The sequence below is a fragment of the Dermochelys coriacea genome, chromosome 2 (assembly GCF_009764565.3).
Source record: "Dermochelys coriacea isolate rDerCor1 chromosome 2, rDerCor1.pri.v4, whole genome shotgun sequence".
Taxonomy (NCBI): Eukaryota; Metazoa; Chordata; order Testudines; family Dermochelyidae; genus Dermochelys; species Dermochelys coriacea.
Genome location: NC_050069.1, coordinates 240,175,559 through 240,198,601, shown reverse-complemented (window position 1 = coordinate 240,198,601; position 23,043 = coordinate 240,175,559). Strand labels below are relative to the sequence as shown.

Below are 23,043 nucleotides of genomic sequence, written 5' to 3'. Positions count from 1 at the left end.
TCACACCTTTGTTGCCCTTCTCTAGGAACAGGAAGGATCCCGCTAAAGATCACCTGAGCCTCAATTTCCTTAAGCGTCTTCCCCAGCCTAGCATAGTCTCCCTTAATACTTTCCAGCGAGAATCTAGCCGTATCATTTGTTCCCACATGAAGGATAATTAGGGGATTCTTTCCCGCTCCCTTTAGGATCCTTTTCAACCTCAGGTCTACATCCCGTATCTTAGAACCCGGAAGACAGCACACCCTTCTATTCTCAGGATCAGCTCTAGTTACAGGCCTGTCTATTCTTCTCAAAGAGTCCCCGATCACATAGACCTGCCTTTTCCTGGTGACAGTGCTATTCTCCAGTCTCTCCCCTGTTCCCTCTGGCTGCAAGTTCTTTCCATTCCTATTTTCCCTTACAATCTTCTTCAACCCATCCTGTATCCTCCTGGGGCTCATATTTGGTGTAGTCTCCCTTGACTCTTCCCCTTTTTCTATAGGGCTAGCCTCTCTTCTCTTCTTCCTTACCCTTCCACCTTCAACAAGTACCTGCTGAGCCCCTTCTTCATTTTCCAACTCTGCAAACCTGTTCCTAAACTCTATTTCTCCTTCACTAGCCCGTCTTTTTCTCTGCCTGGTTCTTTGAGTCACATGTTTCCACTGACCACTTTCCTCATCCAGTCTCCCCTCAAAATTCCCTAGCCCTGCTTCCATCCGTGAGTCTGAGCTTTTCCCTTCAGATACCTCATATCTTTGCTCCATCATCTGCTCAAACCCCTTCCTAAACTCAACCAGACTTTCCACCTGCATCTCCAAACCTCGGATATTTTCCTCCATCAGCTCTATCAGACGGCATTTCATACACTTCAAGGGTGCCCATTCATTTAAGTAGCACATCACTATGTTCAAAAGACCAGATGTGAGCTGTTCTGGAGAGTTGATCAATTTGTCAGTTAACTTGGGGTTACTTAAGTAACCGACAAGACTATCCTTGACCCAAGGAGCAGAGGACTCCAAAGCATATGCTGAAAGATTTGGCCTCATGTTTTTCTGGGGGATATCAGTTATCTGAAACATTTTGTATAACGTCTCATGAATATTATCTAGACAATTTCTACCCTGAACGTTTAACCCTTTCTCCATGGCTTCAGATTAGAATACATCAGGTTTATAAGTATTTTTATTTCTTCTCAGTCCTGATGTGGTGTGTTCCTGACTGGAGAATAAAAACCTGGTCAGTCATGGAAAAGGTGGGATCATAATGTGTGCTATGTTGGAGCGCAAAACCAGGGCAGGTATTGTGAAATTTCACTTTATTTTTGACACATGCAGTCTTCTGAATCCATTAGGTAACAGGAAAGTCTTACAACTTTATGAATGAACTTCAGTAATCGGAACCCAAGTGGCTGCAATAACGTAGAGGATAATGCTCACCGCAGGAAAACTACAACTCTTTTATTGACAACTAATCTGTTTATAGCCTATTAAATTACTATTTAAATTACTATTACTAGCAACTGTAGTGTGTGGCAGTAAGTAAACAGGAAGGTTACTTCTTCTGAGGATACCACAGAGGGAATTGATGTACGTTCCCTGTTAAAAAACGGTGCCCAACTGAATCCCAGATAATGGTAAAATGGGCCTTACCTAAACAAAAATCTCTGTCAGCCTTCTTCTTGCCTATCGTAGTTACGTGTCCATTTTCGTCGAGAGAGATAATGCGCTTGGAAACAGCACCTGTGTGCACCATTTTGCGAGGGAGTTCATTACTGCTGAGTGGGGCATAGCTTCCTCTCTCCTCTTGTACCCTTGGAGATTTCTCCTCATCTACTTCCTCCCCTGAATCTGCACTCTTGATACTCAGACGTCGCATACGGGAAACCGAATCAATTTCTTTCATTCGCACCAAACGATCCATGACTGTTCGGCTAGGAGGAGAGGCAAGTTTGCCTTGTAATGTCTCAATCACCTTTGAGGTGCTTCTAACTCTCTTTTCCGAGCTCGGAATGATCACGTTTCTTTCAGCAAGTTGATGCTTAACAGACTTGCAAGGCAGGTCTGGATCCTCATCTTGCCTGTTGAGACCCGCATGCTGTTCAAAACCTTGCTCAATCACCAGAGTTTTAGATCTGGCTTCTTGGTCAGTGCTCTGGTATTCAGTCCAAAATGAGAAGTCTCTCTTTCCAGCAAAGAGAGAACTTTCTGTCCAGTCACACTTTTGTCTGCCCTCGTAAGAGCCGTCTTTTGTTTCTACTTTGTCACGTGCTATTCCCCCTACTGGTAATTCAGGATCCTGGACACTATTTGCAGGGCTGGTATATTGGTGGAGGCCAGTTCTGTCCCCAGGAATTAGAGACTCCACTGCTACTTCTATACCCAGAATCCTTGCAGCTCTTGCCTGCAGTGACTCATTTTGGGGGATCTCCATTGCATTTGCATTAGAAGAAAAATCAGAGTTGTTAGCACCAGGTTCAGGGTAAATATCCAGTCCCACCGACCTCAAATCTGGCTCAGAATGACCTTGATTTCTACTAGTTAAAGACAATCTTACTATAGATCCTCTCTCTAAAGGTTTATCACTCCTGGAAATTGCGCTTTTGTTCCGTTTTACAAAATCTAACATTTTAGCTATGTAATTTCTATCTTCTTTTGTCTCCTTTAAGTCCACATGATTGAATGGATTACTCTGATTTGCATTATTTGGACTACTGGACAAAACTCTATTGCCTGGGCCTGAACTAGCTCCCTGTTTGTTTGTTCTGTTCTTGACTTCCTGGTTACTTGTTTCTGTTATCACACTTCCATCTGCTGGCTTGATTAAACTACTGCTCTCTTTCGCATTCAAGGAGCTTTGTGATCCAACACAGATATGTGGATCATCAGACTTAAGCTCCATACTCCAACTTTCAGACTTACTTTTAACTCTTCCTTGTTTAAATACAGGAACATCTGGTACCAGAGTTTTTAGCTGCTTACAAGGTCTGAGTTCCTGGGTTGATTCATCAGTTCTGGAGGTCCCTATCTTTGTAGGAACACAGTCCTGCTTTGTTCCCTCACTCTCCACGCCATCTTCACTACTAGTGCTTTCTTCCTGTTCTTGGAGCTCCTTGTTAAAACTTTCTAACTCACTTATTGCATCCCAGGGACGGCGACCAACAGGTTTCAAGAGAAACTGACCAAATAGTTCTTTACTCTTGCAGGGAGCATTTGCTTTGCCCTTGACCACATCACCCCTGGGACTTGTGCCAGTTTCCCTTTCCTGGGTAGGCATGGTTATGCAGGACCCGTAAGGCTGGCTCCGGTATGCCTTTGGTGAATGTACCCGAATTACTGAAGTGGCAGTCCTTGAAAAAGCACTATTGCTGGATGGATTGAGGTTCATCTGACCTTTCATATTGTATGCATTCTGCCTATATTTTCTGTCATCGGGGGACAAACCTGCCTGTTCTGATCCAACCAAAGATGCTGTACAGGCTAAGAATTTTGGAGCCATCAGTTTATTATTTGGTTCACCAGGTTTTATACCATAGAAAAATTGTGACCTTTTAGAGTCTTCAGTGAAACAGGTCTGCGTTTGCTGGTCTTTGTACTGATCACCTGGCCAAGAGCCAGAGTATTTGAGTTCCCTGTGTTTTGTAGGCTGAGTAAATCTGAGGTCATTCATTTGTTTGAACTCCTCTGGTTTCCACAGCTCTTGTTTTTGTAACTCGGTTTTATTGGTCATGCTTCCTGTGAGCGCTTGTAACTCCAAGTCGGTAGAAGACATACTTAAAAGACTTTGTTCTTGCAAAGCTCCATTGTTATCAAATTCATTCTTCTTATCAGGGCTCTGTGTTAAGTTATTGTTCCTATCAGTATCTGGCAGATTTGATTCAGATTTAACTGGGATGGACACCAAACAAAATATAGTTTCATTCATTTTTTTCTTTGAACTCTTTTTGCTCTGCATCCCAGTTCCAGGTTCAAACTTTTTTACTCTAGTGACAGTCTCACAGGTGCTATCCATATGTGGGTTTCTTACAGAAAGGTTGCCCTTTGTGTACTCCTGATTAGTTTCATTTTCAGGGAGGTGGTTATCTGTGTCACCATTGTCTCTTTGGTCAGGCAAGGCCCAGTTTTCCTGATCTCTGTTGGATGCTGCCAACCACCTGTTATGTGTTGTGCTGTCAGGAATTCTGTCACCCTTTACAGTATTTAGTAAGTTTGATGGATCCAAAAAGGCACTATTGTATTGTAGTTTGATAGTTTTCTCCTGCAAAGCAGTAGGATTGGTGCTACATGTATTTTCAGTGTGTTTAGTGTTGTCCTGGAGGCTCTCTGGATGTGCTATTTTAATATGCCGTATTCGAGGATCATCAAAAGGAATATACTGAATGGAATGCAGGTAGTCATCAGTGTGCCTGGAATGGCTTTGTTTTCCATGAGGAAGTTGGTCATCTTTGCAGTGTTCACCCGCAGTTTCCAATGTGCTGGGTAGATGGCTGCTGAGGGTCCTCTCTACTGGATGCCGCTGACTGTTGTCAAAGCACAAGTCATAGTTAGGCACTTCATTGAGGGAATGCTGATTCACACTTGGCTGAGGTGGGGACTTGTAAGATGGAGGTGGTATATAGACAGGGGGCTCTAAACCAGAGTCTGGAATGTAAATGTCTTGCTTCAGCTCATTACCTTTAGCTAAATATGAAACAGGCTCATCTGTTTGCTGGTGATCCTGAAAGCTACTGATTTCTACCGGTGCCCTCATCTGTCGGTGCAGTTCATAGGATGGAGGTTTAAGGGGTCTGCCATACTTGGGCTTGGCCAGAGGAAGAAGGTGGCTTCCAGTTTCCCTGGGTTTTGTGAATTCCAAAGGCAGTCTGTTTTGGGGACTAGAGGGTTCTTTAGTTCCACTTAGGAAGTGATGATTATTCACCAGGGAGGGTATTTCCACACACTTCAGGGTGTCTGGTGAAAGAACTCTTGGCAATGAATGTGATTTCCCTTTGTTATGGGAGCTAAGTACATTGTCTCCCAGGCTCAATGAGTATAAATTTTGAAGCAGTTTCTCTCTATCACCATCAGACATTTGTCTTCCAAATTTTTTAGGGTGTTTCCAGCTTTCTGTTCTTAAACTTTGCCATTTGTAATCACCGGGCACTTTCCAGGTCTCCTGCAAGCCACTTCTCGTCACACTGTCTGTTCCTGCTCTTACCTCCAGCTGACTTTCTTTAGCATGTCTGTACACTCCGTGGGGCGGTGCCAATCCTTTCATTTCAGAGTCTCCTTTGTCAGTGTAATCCAGTAAGACGCTAAAGTCTTGTCCTCTTCTTCTCCAGTAGGCCAGATCTTTATCAGTCTTGGACCCCGAAGACCATGCTAACAGAGATCTGTCATAAAACCTGCAAAAGAAATGCAGTGTCACAGGCAAGCTATAAAAATGCAGTCTCTTTCCTTTATAGGGAATTTTATTAGAGGGTCAAATGCTGAATTATGCCAATAGGGTTTCCACTCTCAGTTTCTGTAATTTATTCACAAACGTAGGACATTAAAATCTTCTCTTAGTAATTAACATACACATTTTCTCACAAGCAAGGAAGGAGGCTAAGCTATATGCACATGCACATTAGCATGGCATTTATTTTATTTATTGGTATGCTTAGCTGTTAGAAAACAATTTACACAATGTTGTATGCTGTGCAGACATGTAGAGTCCTACTGAATATATACTATAAAAAGTGAACTGACCATGTTAAAAAAGGCTTTGAACCCTAATTTCTGCTCTCATTTACATCAAAACCTATTGACTTCATCAGGATTGCACAGGATAGGCAAGCATAATATTATAGGACTCTAGATTTAAAAAGAGAAGGCAGTAGAGGGAGTTTCTTAATGTAAATTTCTATAAGAAACAGGATTTTGCATTACAGCACAAGGTTTGAAAGAGAAGATAGTGCTGGTTAATTTGATCTTTTGTGTTTGTTATAAGGAATAAGTATCTCTAGATGCTTCAAATATATCACCATTGTGGTATATATCATTTTATGTGAATATAGTTCTAATGAGATTTTAAATATCAGGTTAATTTTTGTGTGCAACCTTTTAAATTTTTTTTTAGCAAAACACATCACTGAAACATGAAAAAGGAAGGATAAAACAAACACTTTAGTTATAGAAATTCAGAAGGCAGATTTCTGAATTAAATCTAGCAGACAATATCAGATCCTTCCCATGTTTCCAGGCATGGTGTGAAATATTTTCCAAAGGAAAATTGATAGTTTTCTGCATTAAAAGTTTATCTTTTAGTTATACTGTGGTTCTGCTGTTCTTGTAAATAAGGTGTCCAAAAATCTAACTGCCATTATTTTACTATGTAACTGCCACCAGCATAACACAAGAGAGAAAAATCAAAATTGACATAAATAGGACAAGAATGTAGATGGAACCCAAGAAATTCCTTCCTCCTCCCCCACCCTGAGTTATATGTACAGTCTGCTCTTGGTTTCTGCCAAAAAACTAATAATCTTCTCACAAAAAAGGTTTAAATAGATAATAACGGTCAGAATTCCGAATGAAAATGTAGCAATCCACATTCAGAACACTCTTCAATAATTTTCTTTTACGTATGCAAACTTTATCCTATCAAGCAAAATGTTTAAAACATTGGGATAAAGACTAGTTTTGTTTTAAGTCTGATGGATTAAAACCCATTGTCTGAACAAAAGGTTCACCATATAAAATACAATTTGCAATTTGCTTTCTGGGTTTCAATATTAAAAGCCTGTATAAATTCATGGGCTATAATGGGACATCTCCTATATTGGGAATTTTACCATAGTTAGGGTGAAAACCACTATATCTTTCAGCATGAGAGAGTCTGCAGCTGACTGTATTCTGTCAGCCTTTGGAGATTACCAAGGCCACCTCTGCTACCTTTATGTCTTCTCATAATGCTATAATGCTGTTGTATAGCTATTGACTGGAGAGACTGTGAGTGACTGGGTCTAGGGAACAGACAAGCTATGCATTGTTCTGTGCAAGATCTGGTAAATGACATAAAATATATGGAAAGCTCAGTCATACTAAACTATTAAAACACACCAAGACTATAACACATCAAAACCACTGGAGGGTCTTCTAGGCAGTAAAGCAACACTGAGGTTAGTGATCACTGTTATTGATGATGGATAAGTGAAATGCCCTGGTTATATGAAAGTAGTGTTTGTGAATAACTACTGGAAAAGTGTTACCTAGATTCCTAGTGGGAATCCACCAGAAAACAAAGAAGAGTCAGCCTTCAATGTATGAAATTATGTGAATGTTTCCCCTAGTCATAATGCATGCTTCAGAGGAGAGAAAATCCTGCCTCCTTAATAGTGAGAATGTAACCAAATTTTTTTTTACAGAAGTTGTTTAAACAATATTTTGTAGTTATAGTAACTAAGGAAGTTCTAAACATGATGTAAAACACCATATGAAGATCTACATTATGTCATCACAGCAACTAGAATGCAGAAAGCATGTTTAAAGAAAGGTAATGTTAGGGTTTTTCTAAGCCTTGTAACTTATGTATATTAATGAGGCAGAGAACATTATTCAGTTTATATCATGTGGCTCACAGCAATTAGATTCAGGAATGAGGATAGTAGAGGCATGGGTAAAGATGCATTTAGTGGTACGGAGAAAAATCCTGGGGGAAAAATATTAAACTACTGGATTGAAATGTTATTCATGTTGTTATTTTGGTTAGAAGATAGAAATTTTAAAATCTCTCTCTCCTCCAACCCCCCTTCCAATTTCTCTTGTTAGAAGAAAATAGTATTAATGTAATAGAAAAGAAGGCCGATGACCTTACTTTGAGTTAAACTTGAGTTGATTTCAGAAGCAGTGCAACATTTACCATGACAAGTAATAGCCTTGCACTAATCCACATGGAGAAATAATTTTGTATCCAGGATAGTTTGGCCATATCCACAGTTGAGAATATAACTGAACAGTTATCACGGTTGAGAATGATCAAGAGGAACCTGTTGTGAAAATTTTTGCTATCTGGTAACATCACTGCTTACTGTGCAATTCTGCCCTACACTACTTGCAATATAACTGGTGATACGAACGCAAAAACAAAAACATTATACAGTACACCTGCCCTCTTCAGTTGGTTGTCCAATCACTGAGGCACCAAAAATCACCAGACATTTTTGAAAATGTAGGCCACTATATTTAACAGAATAAATCAGTAATAAGGAAAGCTTATTAGCCAATCCATTAAGAGCTGGAGAGTAGGGTCAGTAGACTTAGATTTTATTCTCCACTCTGCCAGTAACTTGCAGGGTGACCTTGTTTGAACCAATTAACCTCCCTGTGTCTTAAATTTGTGCTAATACCCACCTTTGTAAAGCGCTTTGAGATCTTTGGATAGAGGTGCAGTGCGAGTTCTAAATATGCTTTATTCGGGACCCAGTCCTGCAAACACGGCATACTCCCTCGTACTTTAGTGCTTAGTCCCATAAGCATGGGAGGACCCATGGGAGTATCATGTTGGATAGTATTTACAGGATCACGACCTATTTGGTAAAAACTATTTTCTAACACAGCTGTTCCTATAGCTAGTACACATATGCTGTCAAGTCTTTGCTATCTCTCTATTTAAAAAACAACAACCACACATTGGAAACATTCTGGGTCAGAGTTTCTTTGATTACTTCCCTAGATGTGGTGTGAATTAGTTCCATCTGAAATTACACCGATGACAAACTTTTAAACACAATTTTGGAAATTTTTTAAACAAAAGAGCAACTCTAGCCGTATTTGAACTCAGTGTCTTTGCAAATAGGAGGCCAATGCTAAACGCTAGGCTGCACAGTCTCTGGTCATCATCCATCAGAATTTACAAGGTGTGACTTGGTTACACTAAAAATAATCACTGTGTAATATCTGGTGTTCAAAACACTGCATGTCTATTAGCTACTTAGTTCTCAACACACCGCATGAATAATATTCTTACATCCATTTTATGGCCTCTCTCATGGAGGAGGTCACAAATTCACCCCACAACTGTAGGAATTATGTAGTTTTTTTTTTTTTTTACAGGTATCCATAATCTACTATATACCATATTGGGGGAAGTTCTGCTAATCATGGATCAGCAGGGATCCTAAAAATCCGTTCTCTATGGAAAAACATGGAATTTGTATTTTTACAGTGAATCTTTAGTTTGTATATTTTGTGAAAAAATAAAAACCATATATCAATTATTAATTAAACTTTACTGAAAGTCCCAGTACTGCTGAAAGTATCATGCGGGGCTGACTATCCGAACCCCAGCTGCCTGGGAAAACTAAAGTTCAGCATTTCCTTTTAATTGTGGAAAAACATGGATTTTTAGGTTGTTTTAAGTCAGAAAAATTTTTATCACGGAAAACTAGGATCCCTGCCAGTGGCATAGCTTGGACAGGAAAATTGGGTAGGCTTCGACTTTTGGGTGGGCAGGCAATGACAGGGGGAGGGTGGGGGAAGGGGGAGGAGGAGGGATTCATAGATACTAAGGTCAGAAGGGACCATTCTGATCATCTAGTCCGACCTTCTGCACAACGCAGGCCACAGAATCTCACCCACCCACTCCTACGAAAAACCTCACCTATGTCTGAGCTATTGAAGTCCTCAAATCATGGTTTAAAGACTTCAAGGAGCAGAGAAGCCTCCCTCAAGTGACCCTTGCCCCATGCTACAGAGGAAGGCATAAAACCTCCAGGGCCTCTCCAATCTGCCCTGGAGGAAAATTCCTTCCCGACCCCAAATATGGCAATCAGCTAAACCCTAAGCATATGGGCAAGATTCACCAGCCAGATACAACAGAAAATTCTTTCCTGGGTAACTCAGATCCCATCCATCTAATATCCCATCTCAGGGGATTAGTCCTATTTACCCTGAATATTTAAAGATCAATTACTTACCAAAGTCACATTATCCCATCATACCATCTCCTCCATAAACTTATCAAGTAGAATCTTAAAGCCAGATAGATCTTTTGCCCCCACTGCTTCCCTTGGAAGGCTATTCCAAAACTTCATTCCTCTGAGGGTTAGAAATCTTTGTCTAATTTCAAATCTAAACTTCCTGGTGGCCAGTTTATACCCATTTGTTCTTGTGTCCACATTGGTGCTGAGCTGAAATAATTCCTCTCCCTCTCCTGTATTTATCCCTCTGATATATTTATAGAGAGCAATCATATCTCCCCTCAACCTTCTTTTAGTTAGGCTAAACAAGCCAAGCTCCTTAAGTCTCCTTTCATAAGACAAGTTTTCCATTCCTCAGATCATCTTAGTAGCCCTTCTCTGAACCTGCTCCAGTTTGAATTCATCCTTTTTAAACATGGGAGACCAGAACTGCACACAGTATTCTAGGTGAGGTCTCACCAGTGCCTTGTATAACGGTACTAAAACCTCCTTATCCCTACTGGAAATGCCTCTCCTGATGCATCCCAAAACCGCATTAGCTTTTTTCACAGCCATATCACATTGGCAGCTCATAGTCATCCTATGATCAACCAATACTCCAAGGTCCTTCTCCTCTTCCGTTACTTCTAATTGATGCGTCCCCAACTTATAACTAAAATTCTTGTTATAAGATGAAAATGGGAATGAAAAGCCCGCCTGCCCCCGCTCCCTCCAGCTGGTCCTTACCGCTTAGCAAGTGCCAGAATAGGAGACTGCTCAGAGCACATAGGCTGCGAGGCACGCCCATCGGGTGGATGGGGGCCCCGCTGGAGCTTGAGCTCCGCCCACCCCGTCCGCCCCCAGCATGGGGTCTATTCATCCGGCCGCCCAGGTCCCTCTCCTGCCGACACCCCGCTCTCCAGCCCCAGCACTACCCCTGTCCAGACCCACCGCCTCCCAGCCTTTGGATTTGGGGGGCTCTGGCCCCCATTTGGGTGGGCCTGGATGCTAAGTGGGTGAGCCATAGCCTACCTGAGGCTATGCCTCTGATCCATGCTGATCAGCTGCAGCTTGAGGGGAAAGGAGCAGCTTCAGAGCTTCACCACTATTGCTTCTACATCCACTGCTCCAGTTGGTTAGGGAGGAGCCATGTGACCTTAGTACTACTGTCCCCCACTGAAAATCAGGATGGGGAGAAGAACTTCAAACCACCAGCTCCCCAGGACAGGAGCAGTGGAAGCTCTCTAAAAGTGGAGGGCCACCAGTGCCCGAATCATGGCCCCACCCCTTCTCCCAAGGCCCCGCGCCTATGCTGCCTCTTCCCCCCCAAGACCACGGCCCTGCTCACTACTCTCCGGCACCTGGCCCCCACCCCCCGTTGCTCATACTTACAGCCAGTAAAAAGTGGGGCCATGGCCCCTAGCCCCAAGAGGAAACCCATGGCTTAACAGAGGCTTCTGCTATACCCCATCTCAGGTTTTCAGCCAGTGAGGCCAGCTGCTGCAGTCTGGGAGAGGAAAGGGTCATCTTTCCTTAACATTGTTTTAGGGCTCAAGGGAGGGAGTCTGAAGGGGGTGGTGTGAAGCAAGAGTAAGGGGGAGCAAAGGCCTCATATGGGGGTTGCAGAATAGAGGGCACACACAAAAAATCATTTCCAAAGATGGAGAAACGACAACACAAGAGAAAGCCACTGCTTAATGACAGGATGGGGACTGTTTGAATTTCCATCAGCAACCAACCTAATTAGCTACCAATGGTAATTAGATCAGTAGCTGAAAGAAAAATAAACTCTGCCCTCTAGAGGTGTTTGAGTGTCCCCATTTGGAAGAGAAAGTGTCTGCAAGATCATCCCCCGACCAAGTGATTGCAGCACAGGCTCAAATATTTCTCTCTGGATGCAAGAGAAACACATTGCAAGACAGAAAACATGAGAGTTTAAACAAAATGCTTTCCATAGACAATAACTGCTAGTGCTTGTAAGATTTCCTGGTAGGGCTGGTGTGTAGTAGGACTTGCTACATGTAAAAAGAGAGGTAGCCATTTTAACGAAAGGCAGTTCAGGCCCAATATTTGGGTCCCTATTTTAAGGGGCAAAAGGGAGCTTTTTAAAAACAAGATTTAATATTAAATACAGTGTAAATGGACAGGTTCTACTCCATTACTTCTCATTTCATGAGAGGTTAGGGAGGGACACACTGAGTGGACACCCAGTCCTGTTTTTTAACTCTACTCTTTTTAAAAGATACCACAGCCAGTATTTTCCTCATCCATACTTGGATTAAAAGACATCTCCCCCTACATCTTGGCTATGGCAGACAAGAAAGCTAGTATTTTCTTGTAATGTTGATGTGCCCTAAATGTACTTATACCCTAATTTTCTCTCTCCTCCTCATGGGCCCAGCTCCAAGTCCAACCATGTTCTCCCTTCCACTTTCCATATGCTCTGTCCTCCTCATTTGCCCTTTTTTCCTATCTCTAGTAGTATATTACTTTGTTGATGACGACTAGTCTCTCTCCCTCCAACTGCTCTTAAAAGAACCTCCTCCACTGGTTCCCCATCCTCAATCTTTAAAGACCATCCCTCTCTCTCTCTCTCTCCAAAAGGGGCCAAACAAGCTTGGATCCACATCTAGACCAGAGATCCTTTTGAGCTCCCCGGCTGCCTTACTGCTGCTGCACAGCTGTTGAATTTGCTCCTTTCAGTAATTCTAGTTGGGAAGAATTCTTCCGCGCCCAGATCAACAGATTACAGGTAACCTGCAAGGGGAGGAGATGTGAAGGAGAGAGGAGAAAAGCCTGGCAGCCAGGGGGTGCAGCACTGCTGTGCTACTGAAGGCAGCATAGGTGAGTTAGGCCAGCACTGGTGGAGAATGTCCCAAGACAAGATCCCGTTTGCTCACTCAGGACCTTAACACTTTCCAAACCCTTTGGACAGAGGAAGATGAGGAGGAAACTGACCTTCTTTTTCTGATAACCACCCAGGATATTTTGACTTGCTTTAAATATCTTCCCAGCCTCTTCCCTTTGTTCATTTTTAGCATACAAGTGGCTACAAAAACTTAACTACTGAATACGTGTTCTAGACAGAGTCCTTCCTGTCCATTTTATTACAGTTCAAAAGTGCACACACTACACGATGGGAAGTGCAGTGGTGCAAGTACATTTTATGAAGTGATGACAAGGGCTTCCACTGAGTTTGAGCTGCTTTAACAAGAACTTACAGACACCTTCTCATATTTGCTCCATGAGAGCTGCCTAAAAATAAAGATTGTGACCCTCTTTGGTGAGGGAACTCCCCCAGAAGTAGCTGCATTCAGCTGGATATCCACCAGGGATCGACGCACACATGAGAAATAAGGAGCTGGGTTCTGTTTTACAACTATTCATTTTCACAAGCAAAATTTTTGCCGTGTAAACATCCCAATAGTGAACAAAAAAGGCAATGGTGAGCCCAGGCTGAAGCCAAACCCCCCTTGCGACCACACACCAATAGTGCTAACCTAGGGTCTGAATCCGTGTTAAGCTGGGACTCTGCCCTTCCTGGGGCTGCGTGTGCAGGGGTGCCCAGCTGTGTGAACTGTCAGGGCAGTGAGTGGGAATCTGTCCCAAAAATTCCCTGCAGCCTCCTGTGATCGCAGCTCCAGCTCCTCTGCACTGCAGGGAAGTTTTGAGCCTGGCTCCTACTTTCTGACATCACAGTGCATGCAGCCCAGGTGCCCCTGCACACACAGCCCCATGGAGGGCAGGGGTCCTGGAGCAAGGGCCAGAGAGCAGAGCAGGGACCAAGCGTTGCCCTGCAGGAAGGGGGAGCAACAGAGTTCCTGGCTCGGCACAGCCGGGGGAGGGATACCCCCCCCCCAACCTTGACTGCTCCCCCTCCCTTCAGGGCCTTGCTTGGTCCTGCTCTGTTCTCTGGCCCTTTCTCCCAGGCCCTCTCTGGACTTCCTGGGGCTGCGTGTGTGTAGACACCTGGGCAGCGTGCACTGTAAGGCCCGTGAGTGGGAGCCAGCCCCAGAACTTCACCATAGCCTCCTGGGGTGCAGTGAGGGCAGGGATAAAGGATCCCCAGGGGATGCACTTCACTGCTCTGCAGCTGGCAACAGCTAGACTGGGGTGTTTTTCCTCTGAAACCTACATTTTATCTCAAATCTCAAAACAGACAAAAATAAATAAAAAGCCCAAAACAAACCCCCTAAATGAACATCCCATTTTAAACATTAAGAATTGCAAAGTTTCATTTGAATAGTTTGCCAGCCCTGGAGATTGGTGTCCTAATTGTCCTCAGAACAGGTGCACCTGGGTGTTTTCTTGCCTATGTGACTCAGCCTAGCCCGAGCTCAATTCTCAGATTACAGGGTGGTTCAGTATAAAGCCTTCTCAAACTGAAGTCAGTCATTCTGCTGAGACATCCACCAAAGGAACTAATTACGAGCTTTATGTACTCATGTGCTGAGTACGTGCACCCGAGTCCCACCAAGAGCACAGAGTGGGCAGTAGAGTTTTCCCACAATGCACCATGTTCCTAGGGCTAGGATGTCGACACTGGGGAGTTGCTAGGCACTTTGGGATATGTTTACTTTGACTCCGGTCTGTGCACTGCAGTGTGCACACCAGATCCCTTGATTCGAGCACAGGTCAGAAAATGATTAACCTAGGGTTAAAATGTCCAGGGTTCCTGACATGGGTCAACTAACTTGAGTCCCACTAACCCTAGGTTTACATTGTAGACATAGGATATGTCTACACAGCAACTAGACACCTGCGATTGGCCCATGCCAGCTGACTCAGGCTTGCGAGGCTGTTTCATTGCTGTGTAGACTTCTGGGCTCGGGCTGGAGCCCAGGCTCTAGGACCCTGCAGGGTGGAAGGGTGGGAGAGCCCAGGCTCCAGCCCTAGCCCAGAAGTCTACGCAACTATAAAACAGCCCCGCAAGCCTGAGCCCCATGACTCCGAGTCAGCTGGCACAGGCCAGCCGCGGGTGTCTAGTTTCTGTGCAGACATATCCTATGTGACCTGAGCTTCTCCTCCACACCAGCAAGGCCTTTTGTAAAGGGTGTTTGTTACTGATTCATTAAACTGCCCCTTCCCCTTCCCTCTGCTGTTTTGATAAAGGCTACATACTACAAAAAGGCATGTTAATGTTAGTGTGCTGCATCATGTAACATTTCAGTGCATTGACGGGCACAAAAGCAAACAAATGTTCACTTATCACAGGTAGAGAGTAAGGGGGTTTGAAGTCATGCTCAGTTATCTGCCAGAATGAAAGGGAAGAGAGCAGAAAGCCAAGCCATGGAGTGACACAGACACTTACCCCGCTTCTGAAGTATGAAAAGTGGAGAAACCCCGGAGGTCTGGGTGGTAACCGGGACCAGCATGCCTCCCTTGGCTCCCATGACTGCCTTCGCTGCTGCTCAAGCTGCCTTTTGCCAGTGGTTTCTTGTTGTAAATGTAGGCTCCAGAGTCTGTCTCAAACCCATTCAGCATTCCCCGACTAGTTCTATTCTCTGTAATCTCAGGCTGGTATCCATCATTTCTGTTCTCGTATGAAGCAGGGGGATTTTTAGACAATTTGTATCCATGAGAAATCAGGAGATCCTCCACACTGAACATGTTGTGCTGGTTTCACTCACTCCTGTGCCACGAGAAAGCTCTCTCCAGCAGGATCCATCACTGAAAGAGGGAACAGAAGGCTGTTCTAATAAGGAAAGACAACTTTACTCAATCTGCAGGCTACTGGATGCAGAGTTCCATTCTCTTGCCTCAACATAATAAAATACATAAGACTGAAGCGCCTACAGATGCTGATGAATCATGTGTTGACCTTCCCTAGATAGCGTACGTAAATTTGTTCAGCCAGGGAACATATGCAGAGCTGCTGCTGCTGAGTCAGTCCATTTGAGTGAAGAATTTGGTGATGATTGCAGCTTTCAGATTTTGATAAGCGATCTTGGGAAGCTTTGCACTGGAGATCAGCAAACCCTTGAGAAAGGCATTTTCTCCAAAATTCGTTTTTTACTCTGATCAGGTGGAGCTGTGCTTTATGCTCGGAGGGGGGGCTTAGATTGCAGGGCAGCACAGCCTCCTCCTGGAGCCCTGCAAATTCTATCAAAATTAGCTGGTGAACGAGCACAAAAAAAAATGTATAACAACAAGAAAAGAAAAAAAAGTTTATTGTGTTAGCTCATAAAGGCACCGCTGACGGTCCTGCTGTGCCTCCAATTAGACTCCCTTGTTTACAATCTTTAAAGGTTGCTTTTTGGGAAGATTTCTTTATTGCCTAAGTGGACCTGTTGAAATCTATAATCAGCTTATAGGTGTAATACAATTCAAAGAAGCCCAGTAAACTGCATCTGAAGCCATGCTTCTTGTTGCACAATGATTTCCAAAGCAAATGGGATCAATTCAAAGTTAAAAGATTTTTCCTCCTATCTGCCAGCCCTACAGACTCAGCCTGAGTTCTTTACTGATGGCACATTGTTACTAGTAATAGGTTCTGCAGATCAAATTAGTTGATCTGTAACAGTTTCTCTTGGCTAGCTCACCCTTGTAACCTACTGTCTATTCTACTCTTCTAACTTGTTCTATTTATGGGGTATCAAGTCTTCAATGGTTTGGAACTTGGTAAACACTTCTGTAGATCAATAGACTCCAGCGCACCATCTCTTAGCTGTGCTGTTCTGCCACATCACTGAGGTGGGTGGATGAGACTTGAAATACGCCTAGGGAGCAAAAACATTGAGTAAGACACTCAATAGGACACTTGATAGGGGGCTTGTATAACATGCTCAATGTTACAGGTCTGCATAAAGAATAAGAACCTACTATTTCTAGAAGCTAATGAAGTTTCTCCTTCGGCTGAAGTGCTAGAGGCCTGTGCTTTGGTGTAAGAAATCCTGGGTTCTGTCACCAAGAATGAGCTTTACAAAGAGTCTCTACTGTGTGCTAAAGAAGGAACTCCATTCACTGCTATAAATATGAGACACTTTTTGTGAAGTAGGCACTAAAGGGGGAAATGACACATTTACTTAGTGTGTTCCAGAAGTCAATTTTCAGCACAGAACCAAACTTTAAAAAGTGCCTCTGCAGACCATGTAATTGTTACTTAAGGGTTTGAAAATATTCATTTCTAAACCTGTTTAGAATCTACAACAGTCTCTGCATAGAGCCTAAAGAATCTGTCCCCTCTACGTGTGGTATTGTACACCTCTTAAAGAAATAAAACATTCCCCATTTTTGGAGTGGTGTTTTTTTTGTTTTTGGGGTTTTTTTTTTTTTTTTTGCCAGTACAGGGCTCCTTAAACCTAGTAAATGCTACACTGTACTAGAAGATATCAGCAGATAGTCACAGGGATAAATAAGCCAGCCAAGAGGTACTAGACAAATTAATGGAAGAAAGGAGTGGAATCCCTTCCTTTAAAGGAAAAGACGGTTTTGTTGTTTATTTTTAAACACTTCAATAAACAGGAGGTGGGGCTAGATCAGGTCAACTCAAATGATTTCTCAATTCCTAATTGTTTCTAGAACACAAAGACCTGGAATTGTGAGAGGAGGTAAAAGCACAGAAGACAGAACAGCTGGCTGCTAGAGCTATTTAACCTCTAAAGAGAAAAAGATCCACTGTGACTACATAAACAATAGAATGCCCACTGGACAGCGCACAGGTGCAAGGAAGAAATGTGCTTTTCCTGTTATTATTGCTTGGGGGTCAATATTAACCCCTTCTCTCCTGCTGCTGTGAATAGTAGCCAAGTGAAAACAATATTTGTCAGAGGTTGAAAGAGGCAATATGCAGAGAGAGAGAGAGAGAGAGAGAGAGAGAAACAGGCAATTTAGAAACAGACAAAACCTTTGGACCATGGGTCTTATTCTGATCTCACTTTCAATACTGAGAGTCAGGAGTAACATGAAATAAGTGGAGTTACACCATGGGGAAAACTCAGTGGTAGCTGGTGCCCAAAATAACCCCTCAAGGTTAATCATATTTTAAAGTAAAAAACTGGGGTAGCATTGGGGAGGTGTTACAGGAAAGTCCTTTGGTGGGGATATGGGGAAGTGAGGTGGGGGGGGCAGGGAGGGAGGGAGGGATGCTCTCTTCCATGTCAGTGCCCTGGTCTCCAGAGTGAAAAACAGAGACACTTCACCATAAAGGTCAGGGTGGGAGAACACAGTTCTCTCCTCATCCCAACATCTCTCCCTCCCTCACAGCTAGCTCTACCCTATCATCTCCTTGATGTTTCCCTATTCCCACACTCACCACCAAGTCACCCCCATCCTCATTCACTAAAGAATTTCCCCTGAACTCAACTCTGTAAACCCAGCACATCTCATTCCTAGCTCAGAACCTCCCCAAACCTTCTCAGCTTTCTCCAACCCAATCAGTACAGACAGTGTTCCCGCCCCTCGTGGCCCACCCCGATGGTTGCCACCTCTGAAGTACAAAAAAACAGGATGACCAGGATGATTCTGAGAGCCCATAAAACTAGACAGCTGGCTGTGCGTATTGACTATTTCCCAGGACAGCTACTTCCGAAAAAGGGACAATCCAGGGAAAACATGGCCAGGTGGCAACCCTACCCCCATATCTATCCAAAAGCCCTTCCACTTCCTACCTAACCTCCACATCTCAAAACCAGCCCTTCAGCTCTGCAACCTTTCCCCCCCCCACACACACACACACCTCCATCACACCCCCGCCCCCAGGTCAGAAAACTCCTCTGCAAGCACAGAACCCATCTCCCTCCTATCAGGCATCCACCAATAGCTAAGTCAGGACTACGCTACACCCACCTGCCCACCCACATGTACACTGCCGGTTCTGGAGAAGTAGAAGCAGCAGGGAAGGACTGTGGCTGCAGGGAGCCCTATACTCCACATCAAGAGAGAACTGGTCCTACAGGAATCTGTATTCCATGCTTTGTGCCTCTCCCCTCTGCTGCCTTGGAGTCTATGGGCTTCAGAGCCAGGATGACATAGGGCACCAACCTGTATGACATCCTTAGTCCAGAGACTGCAGAAGCTTCAGCCTTCCCCAAATGGCAGTCAATGGCATTGCACACTGCAGTACCTCAGCTGTGCTACACAGCTCTGTCTCCAGCATAGCTGACATTATTGATAGGGCTTAGTTCCATTAGCTCCCAGTAAGAGTACTATAAATGAAGTCAGGATATATTCAGAATAGAAGACAGTGCAATGGGTTGGGTGCTAGACTGCGACTTGGGAGACCTCAGTTCAATTTCTTCCTCTGACACACACCTTTTGTGTGACCTGAGGCAAGTCCCTTTGTCATTCGGTTCCTCAGATGCCCATCATAAAATGGGGTTAGCAGCACTTCCTTCCTTCACAGGAGTATTATGAGGATAAATACGTTAGAGACATTAAGACATTATAGATACTTATATGGCTCCCATTATCAAAACAGATAGAAAGGATCATGCCCCATGTACACATATTGTACATTTTGGCAATTTTCCTACTGTTTCAAATCCAAGGTTTCGACTTTTCAGGTGGGAGGCCAGTTCCTTTTACTAGGAGTAAGTGGATGAAATTAAGTAAAGGAAGATGTAGTTGAATATGAGGAAACATTCCTGACTGCAAGATCTCTAATCCTGTGGAACAGTTTCTAATAGAAAGGGATGGAAGCCCTGATCATTTGGGGCATTTCAAGTATTGCTGTCCCCTTGAAATCTAAGCAGTTTCAGAGAACAAGTTAAAAGTAGTTTCAAGTAACGTGCATGTCCCTGAGTCCACCAGCCAATTTGTTGTGGTTTTACACTAACATTTTCTTTTTAAATGTTTTTCTCACACTAGTTTGTATGGATGTTTTGCACAACAAAAAGGAAACCAACTGACTGACCAGATGTGAAAAACAATGAAACCATCTATGTGCACGGTGATATCAAATGCACCAACTAAGCCAACAGGAAAAAGAGAGAGAAATCTACCTCCTCAGCTTCTTTCAGTCATGGTATCTTAGCAGCTATTTCTAACAGTAGTAGGTACAAAACTAGGTACAAAATCCCCAGATGTGGGATTTTTAAATTTTTAAATCACTTTAAAAGTAACTGAAATAAAACACCAGTGAATGTAAAAGTGGGGACAATTGGGCACACAGGCAAGGAGATGGCCTAAGTAATCTAATAAATCTTTTCTATCTCCCTGGTCTATGAAAAAGTGGGGAGGGATTTTACTCCTGGCAATATGACAAAACTTATCCTGCTCATTCCCTCTACTACTGTGATTTGGAGGCAGGCAAGAAAGGGTGTGTCCCCCATTGCAACACTGAATTCTAAGAATCACATCCAGTTCTAGACTCTGGCTCCAAAGTGGTAAGGCAAAGAATTTGGGCCAAAAGTGTGTGTGAGTGTATTGTAAGGGATGAGGGCGACTCCTTGGCTCCATGATAGCAGACCAGGACCACTACTGATCAAGCCTTGAAGTGGATCAGCAGACTGCATGTTAATGAAAGAACCTGTAATGCAAGGAGCTGCAATTCATTAGAGTCTAGTTTAATACACAAGATCTCAGCTTCCTTCAAAGTGTGTGCCTGGCAGGAGAGAGTGGAGCTACTGTGGAGAAGGGTTCCTGTGAACAGCAGATGATTATGAATCTTTCAGACCAAGAGAGTGAAAGCTACCATTCTGAAGCTGACTGGGGAAAAAAAGTTGCTATCAATGATACCCCATCAAAGAGATAACACTCAGTAACAATCAATATTTCATACATAAGGATAGGATTAGATTCCTGTGTGCATGTTATCTCATCCATAGTATACACAACAAATTAAAGAAACAGGTGCAGAAGTTCTCACTCAAGAGCAAAAAGAAAGCAAGATTTAACACCAACATCAAAATAAACTCAACTCAAGGCAGAGACAAACATAACATAAGAGGGATAAAAAGGAGACTAGCCACCGGATCCAGCTAAAATTTTTTGTACAAAAAGTTTTCTAAGGAAAAATGGCTTTTTAATGAAACCAGAATTTTGTAAAATATTGTCAACAACTTCACACAAACTTTTGTGAAAATGTTGATGTTAATCAAACTGCTTATTTAAACCATGACAACATTTAAAAATTTGATAACTATTTCAAACAATTCTGGTAACATTTTGATAGAAAAATTGATGAGATAGCAGAATTGGGTTTGAAAAATACACCCATTTTGAACATTGCTATAGTTACAAAATCTCATGTGAAATGCTTTTTTGTCTTTGAGACAGCTCCACAGGTCACTGATGGAATCTGTTTCAGAACAGGGACATATGCTTGATCTGATCTAGTATGGTGAATGGTATCCTATGTTCAGCAATGGCACATATCTGCTATGTCAGCAGCAGACAGAAATCCTCCCAAATACACCTGACAATTGTACTATGCAGGAAAGAAATTCCTTCTTGACCTCTGTGGAAATCTGCTGATTTCATCACCTGGACCATGAGATTTCATCACCTCAATTTTAGCAGTACAGCTACAAGTATTATTGCTCATTAAATTAACCAGCTCCTTTTCAAATCATCCCATTGGATGACTTCTACCAGTCTTCAGCTTTCTTAGTGTGAATGACTAGCCAGCACTTATTCATAGATACTAAGGTCAGAAGGGACCATTCTGATCATCTAGTCTGACCTCCTGCACAGCGCAGGCCACAGAATCTCACCCACCCACTCCTATTTAAAACCTCACCTATGTCTGAGCTATTGAAGTCCTTAAATCATGGTTTAAAGACTTCCAGGAGCAGAGAAGCCTCCCTCAAGTGACCCGTGCCCCATGCTACAGAGGAAGACGAAAAACCTCCAGGGCCACTCCAATCTGCCCTGGAGGAAAATTCCTTCCTGACCCCAAATATGGCAATCAGCTAAACCCTGAGCATATGGGCAAGATTCACCAGCAAGATACTACAGAAAACTCTTTCCTGGGTAACTCAGATCCCATCCATCTAATATCCCATTTCAGGGGATTAGTCCTATTTACCCTGAATATTTAAAGATCAATTACTTACCAAAATTCCATTATCCCATCATACCATCTCCTCCATAAACTTATCAAATAGAATCTTAAAACCAGATAGATCTTTTGCCCCCACTGCTTCCCTTGGAAGGCTATTCCAAAACTTCACTCCTCTGATGGTTAAAAACCTTCATCTGATTTCAAGTCTAAACTTCCTGGTGGCCAGTTTATACCCATTTGTTCTTGTGTCCACATTGGTGCTGAGCTTAAATAATTCTTCTCCCTCTCCTGTATTTATCCCTCTGATATATTTATAGAGAGCAATCATATCTCCCCTCAACCTTCTCTGTACCTGCTCCAGTTTGAATTCATCCTTTTTAAACATGGGAGACCAGAACTGCACACAGTATTCTAGGTGAGGTCTCACCAGTGCCTTGTATAACGGTACTAAAACCTCCTTATCCCTACTGGAAATGCCTCTCCTGATGCATCCCAAAACCGCATTAGCTTTTTTCACAGCCATATCACATTGGCAGCTCATAGTCATCCTATGATCAACCAATACTCCAAGGTCCTTCTCCTCTTCCGTTACTTCTAATTGATGCGTCCCCAACTTATAACTAAAATTCTTGTTATTAATCCCTAAATGCATAACCTTACACTTCTCACTATTAAATTTCATCCTATTACTATTACTCCAGTTTACAAGGTCATCCAGATCCTCCTGTATAATATCCCGATCCTTCTCCGAATTGGCAATACCTCCCAGCTTTGTATCATCTGCAAACTTTATTAGCACATTCCCACTTTTTGTGCCAAGGTCAGTAATAAAAAGATTAAATAAGATTGGTCCCAAAACCAATCCCTGAGGAACTCCACTGGTAACCTCCCTCCAACCTGACACTTCGCCTTTCAGTAGGACCCGTTGCAGTCTCCCCTATAACCAATTCCTTATCCACCTTTTGATGTTCATATTGATCCCCATCTTCTCCAATTTAACTAATAATTCCCCATGTGGCATGGTATCAAATGCCTTACTGAAATTTAGGTAAATTAGATCCACTGCATTTCCTTTATCTAAAAAAATCTGTTACTTTTTCAAAAAAGGAGATTAGGTTGGTTTGGCACGATCTACCTTTTGTAAAACCACGTTGTATTTTGTCCCATTTACCATTGACTTCAATGTCCTTAATTAATTTCTCCT

General features: G+C 43.0%; 1 protein-coding gene across 11 annotated transcripts in view; it reads right to left on the bottom strand.

The window, feature by feature from the left end:
• The window catches only part of JCAD (junctional cadherin 5 associated), a 100,931-nt gene that overhangs the window by 14,929 nt on the left and 62,959 nt on the right, over positions 1–23,043 (bottom strand). For 7 of the 11 annotated variants that reach the window (XM_038393084.2, XM_038393087.2, XM_038393089.2 and 4 more), the window contains 2 exons: positions 15,207–15,565; positions 1,629–5,359 (listed from right to left, as the gene is read on the bottom strand). In XM_038393084.2, the coding sequence (XP_038249012.2) occupies positions 1,629–5,359; positions 15,207–15,505 (4,030 nt within the window). In that variant the 5' untranslated portion in view covers positions 15,506–15,565. Of the gene's footprint in view, positions 1–1,628; positions 5,360–15,206; positions 15,566–16,552; positions 16,615–23,043 lie in introns of all 11 variants that reach the window. The other 4 variants (XM_038393090.2, XM_043509519.1, XM_043509518.1 and 1 more) reach the window with 2 other exon arrangements.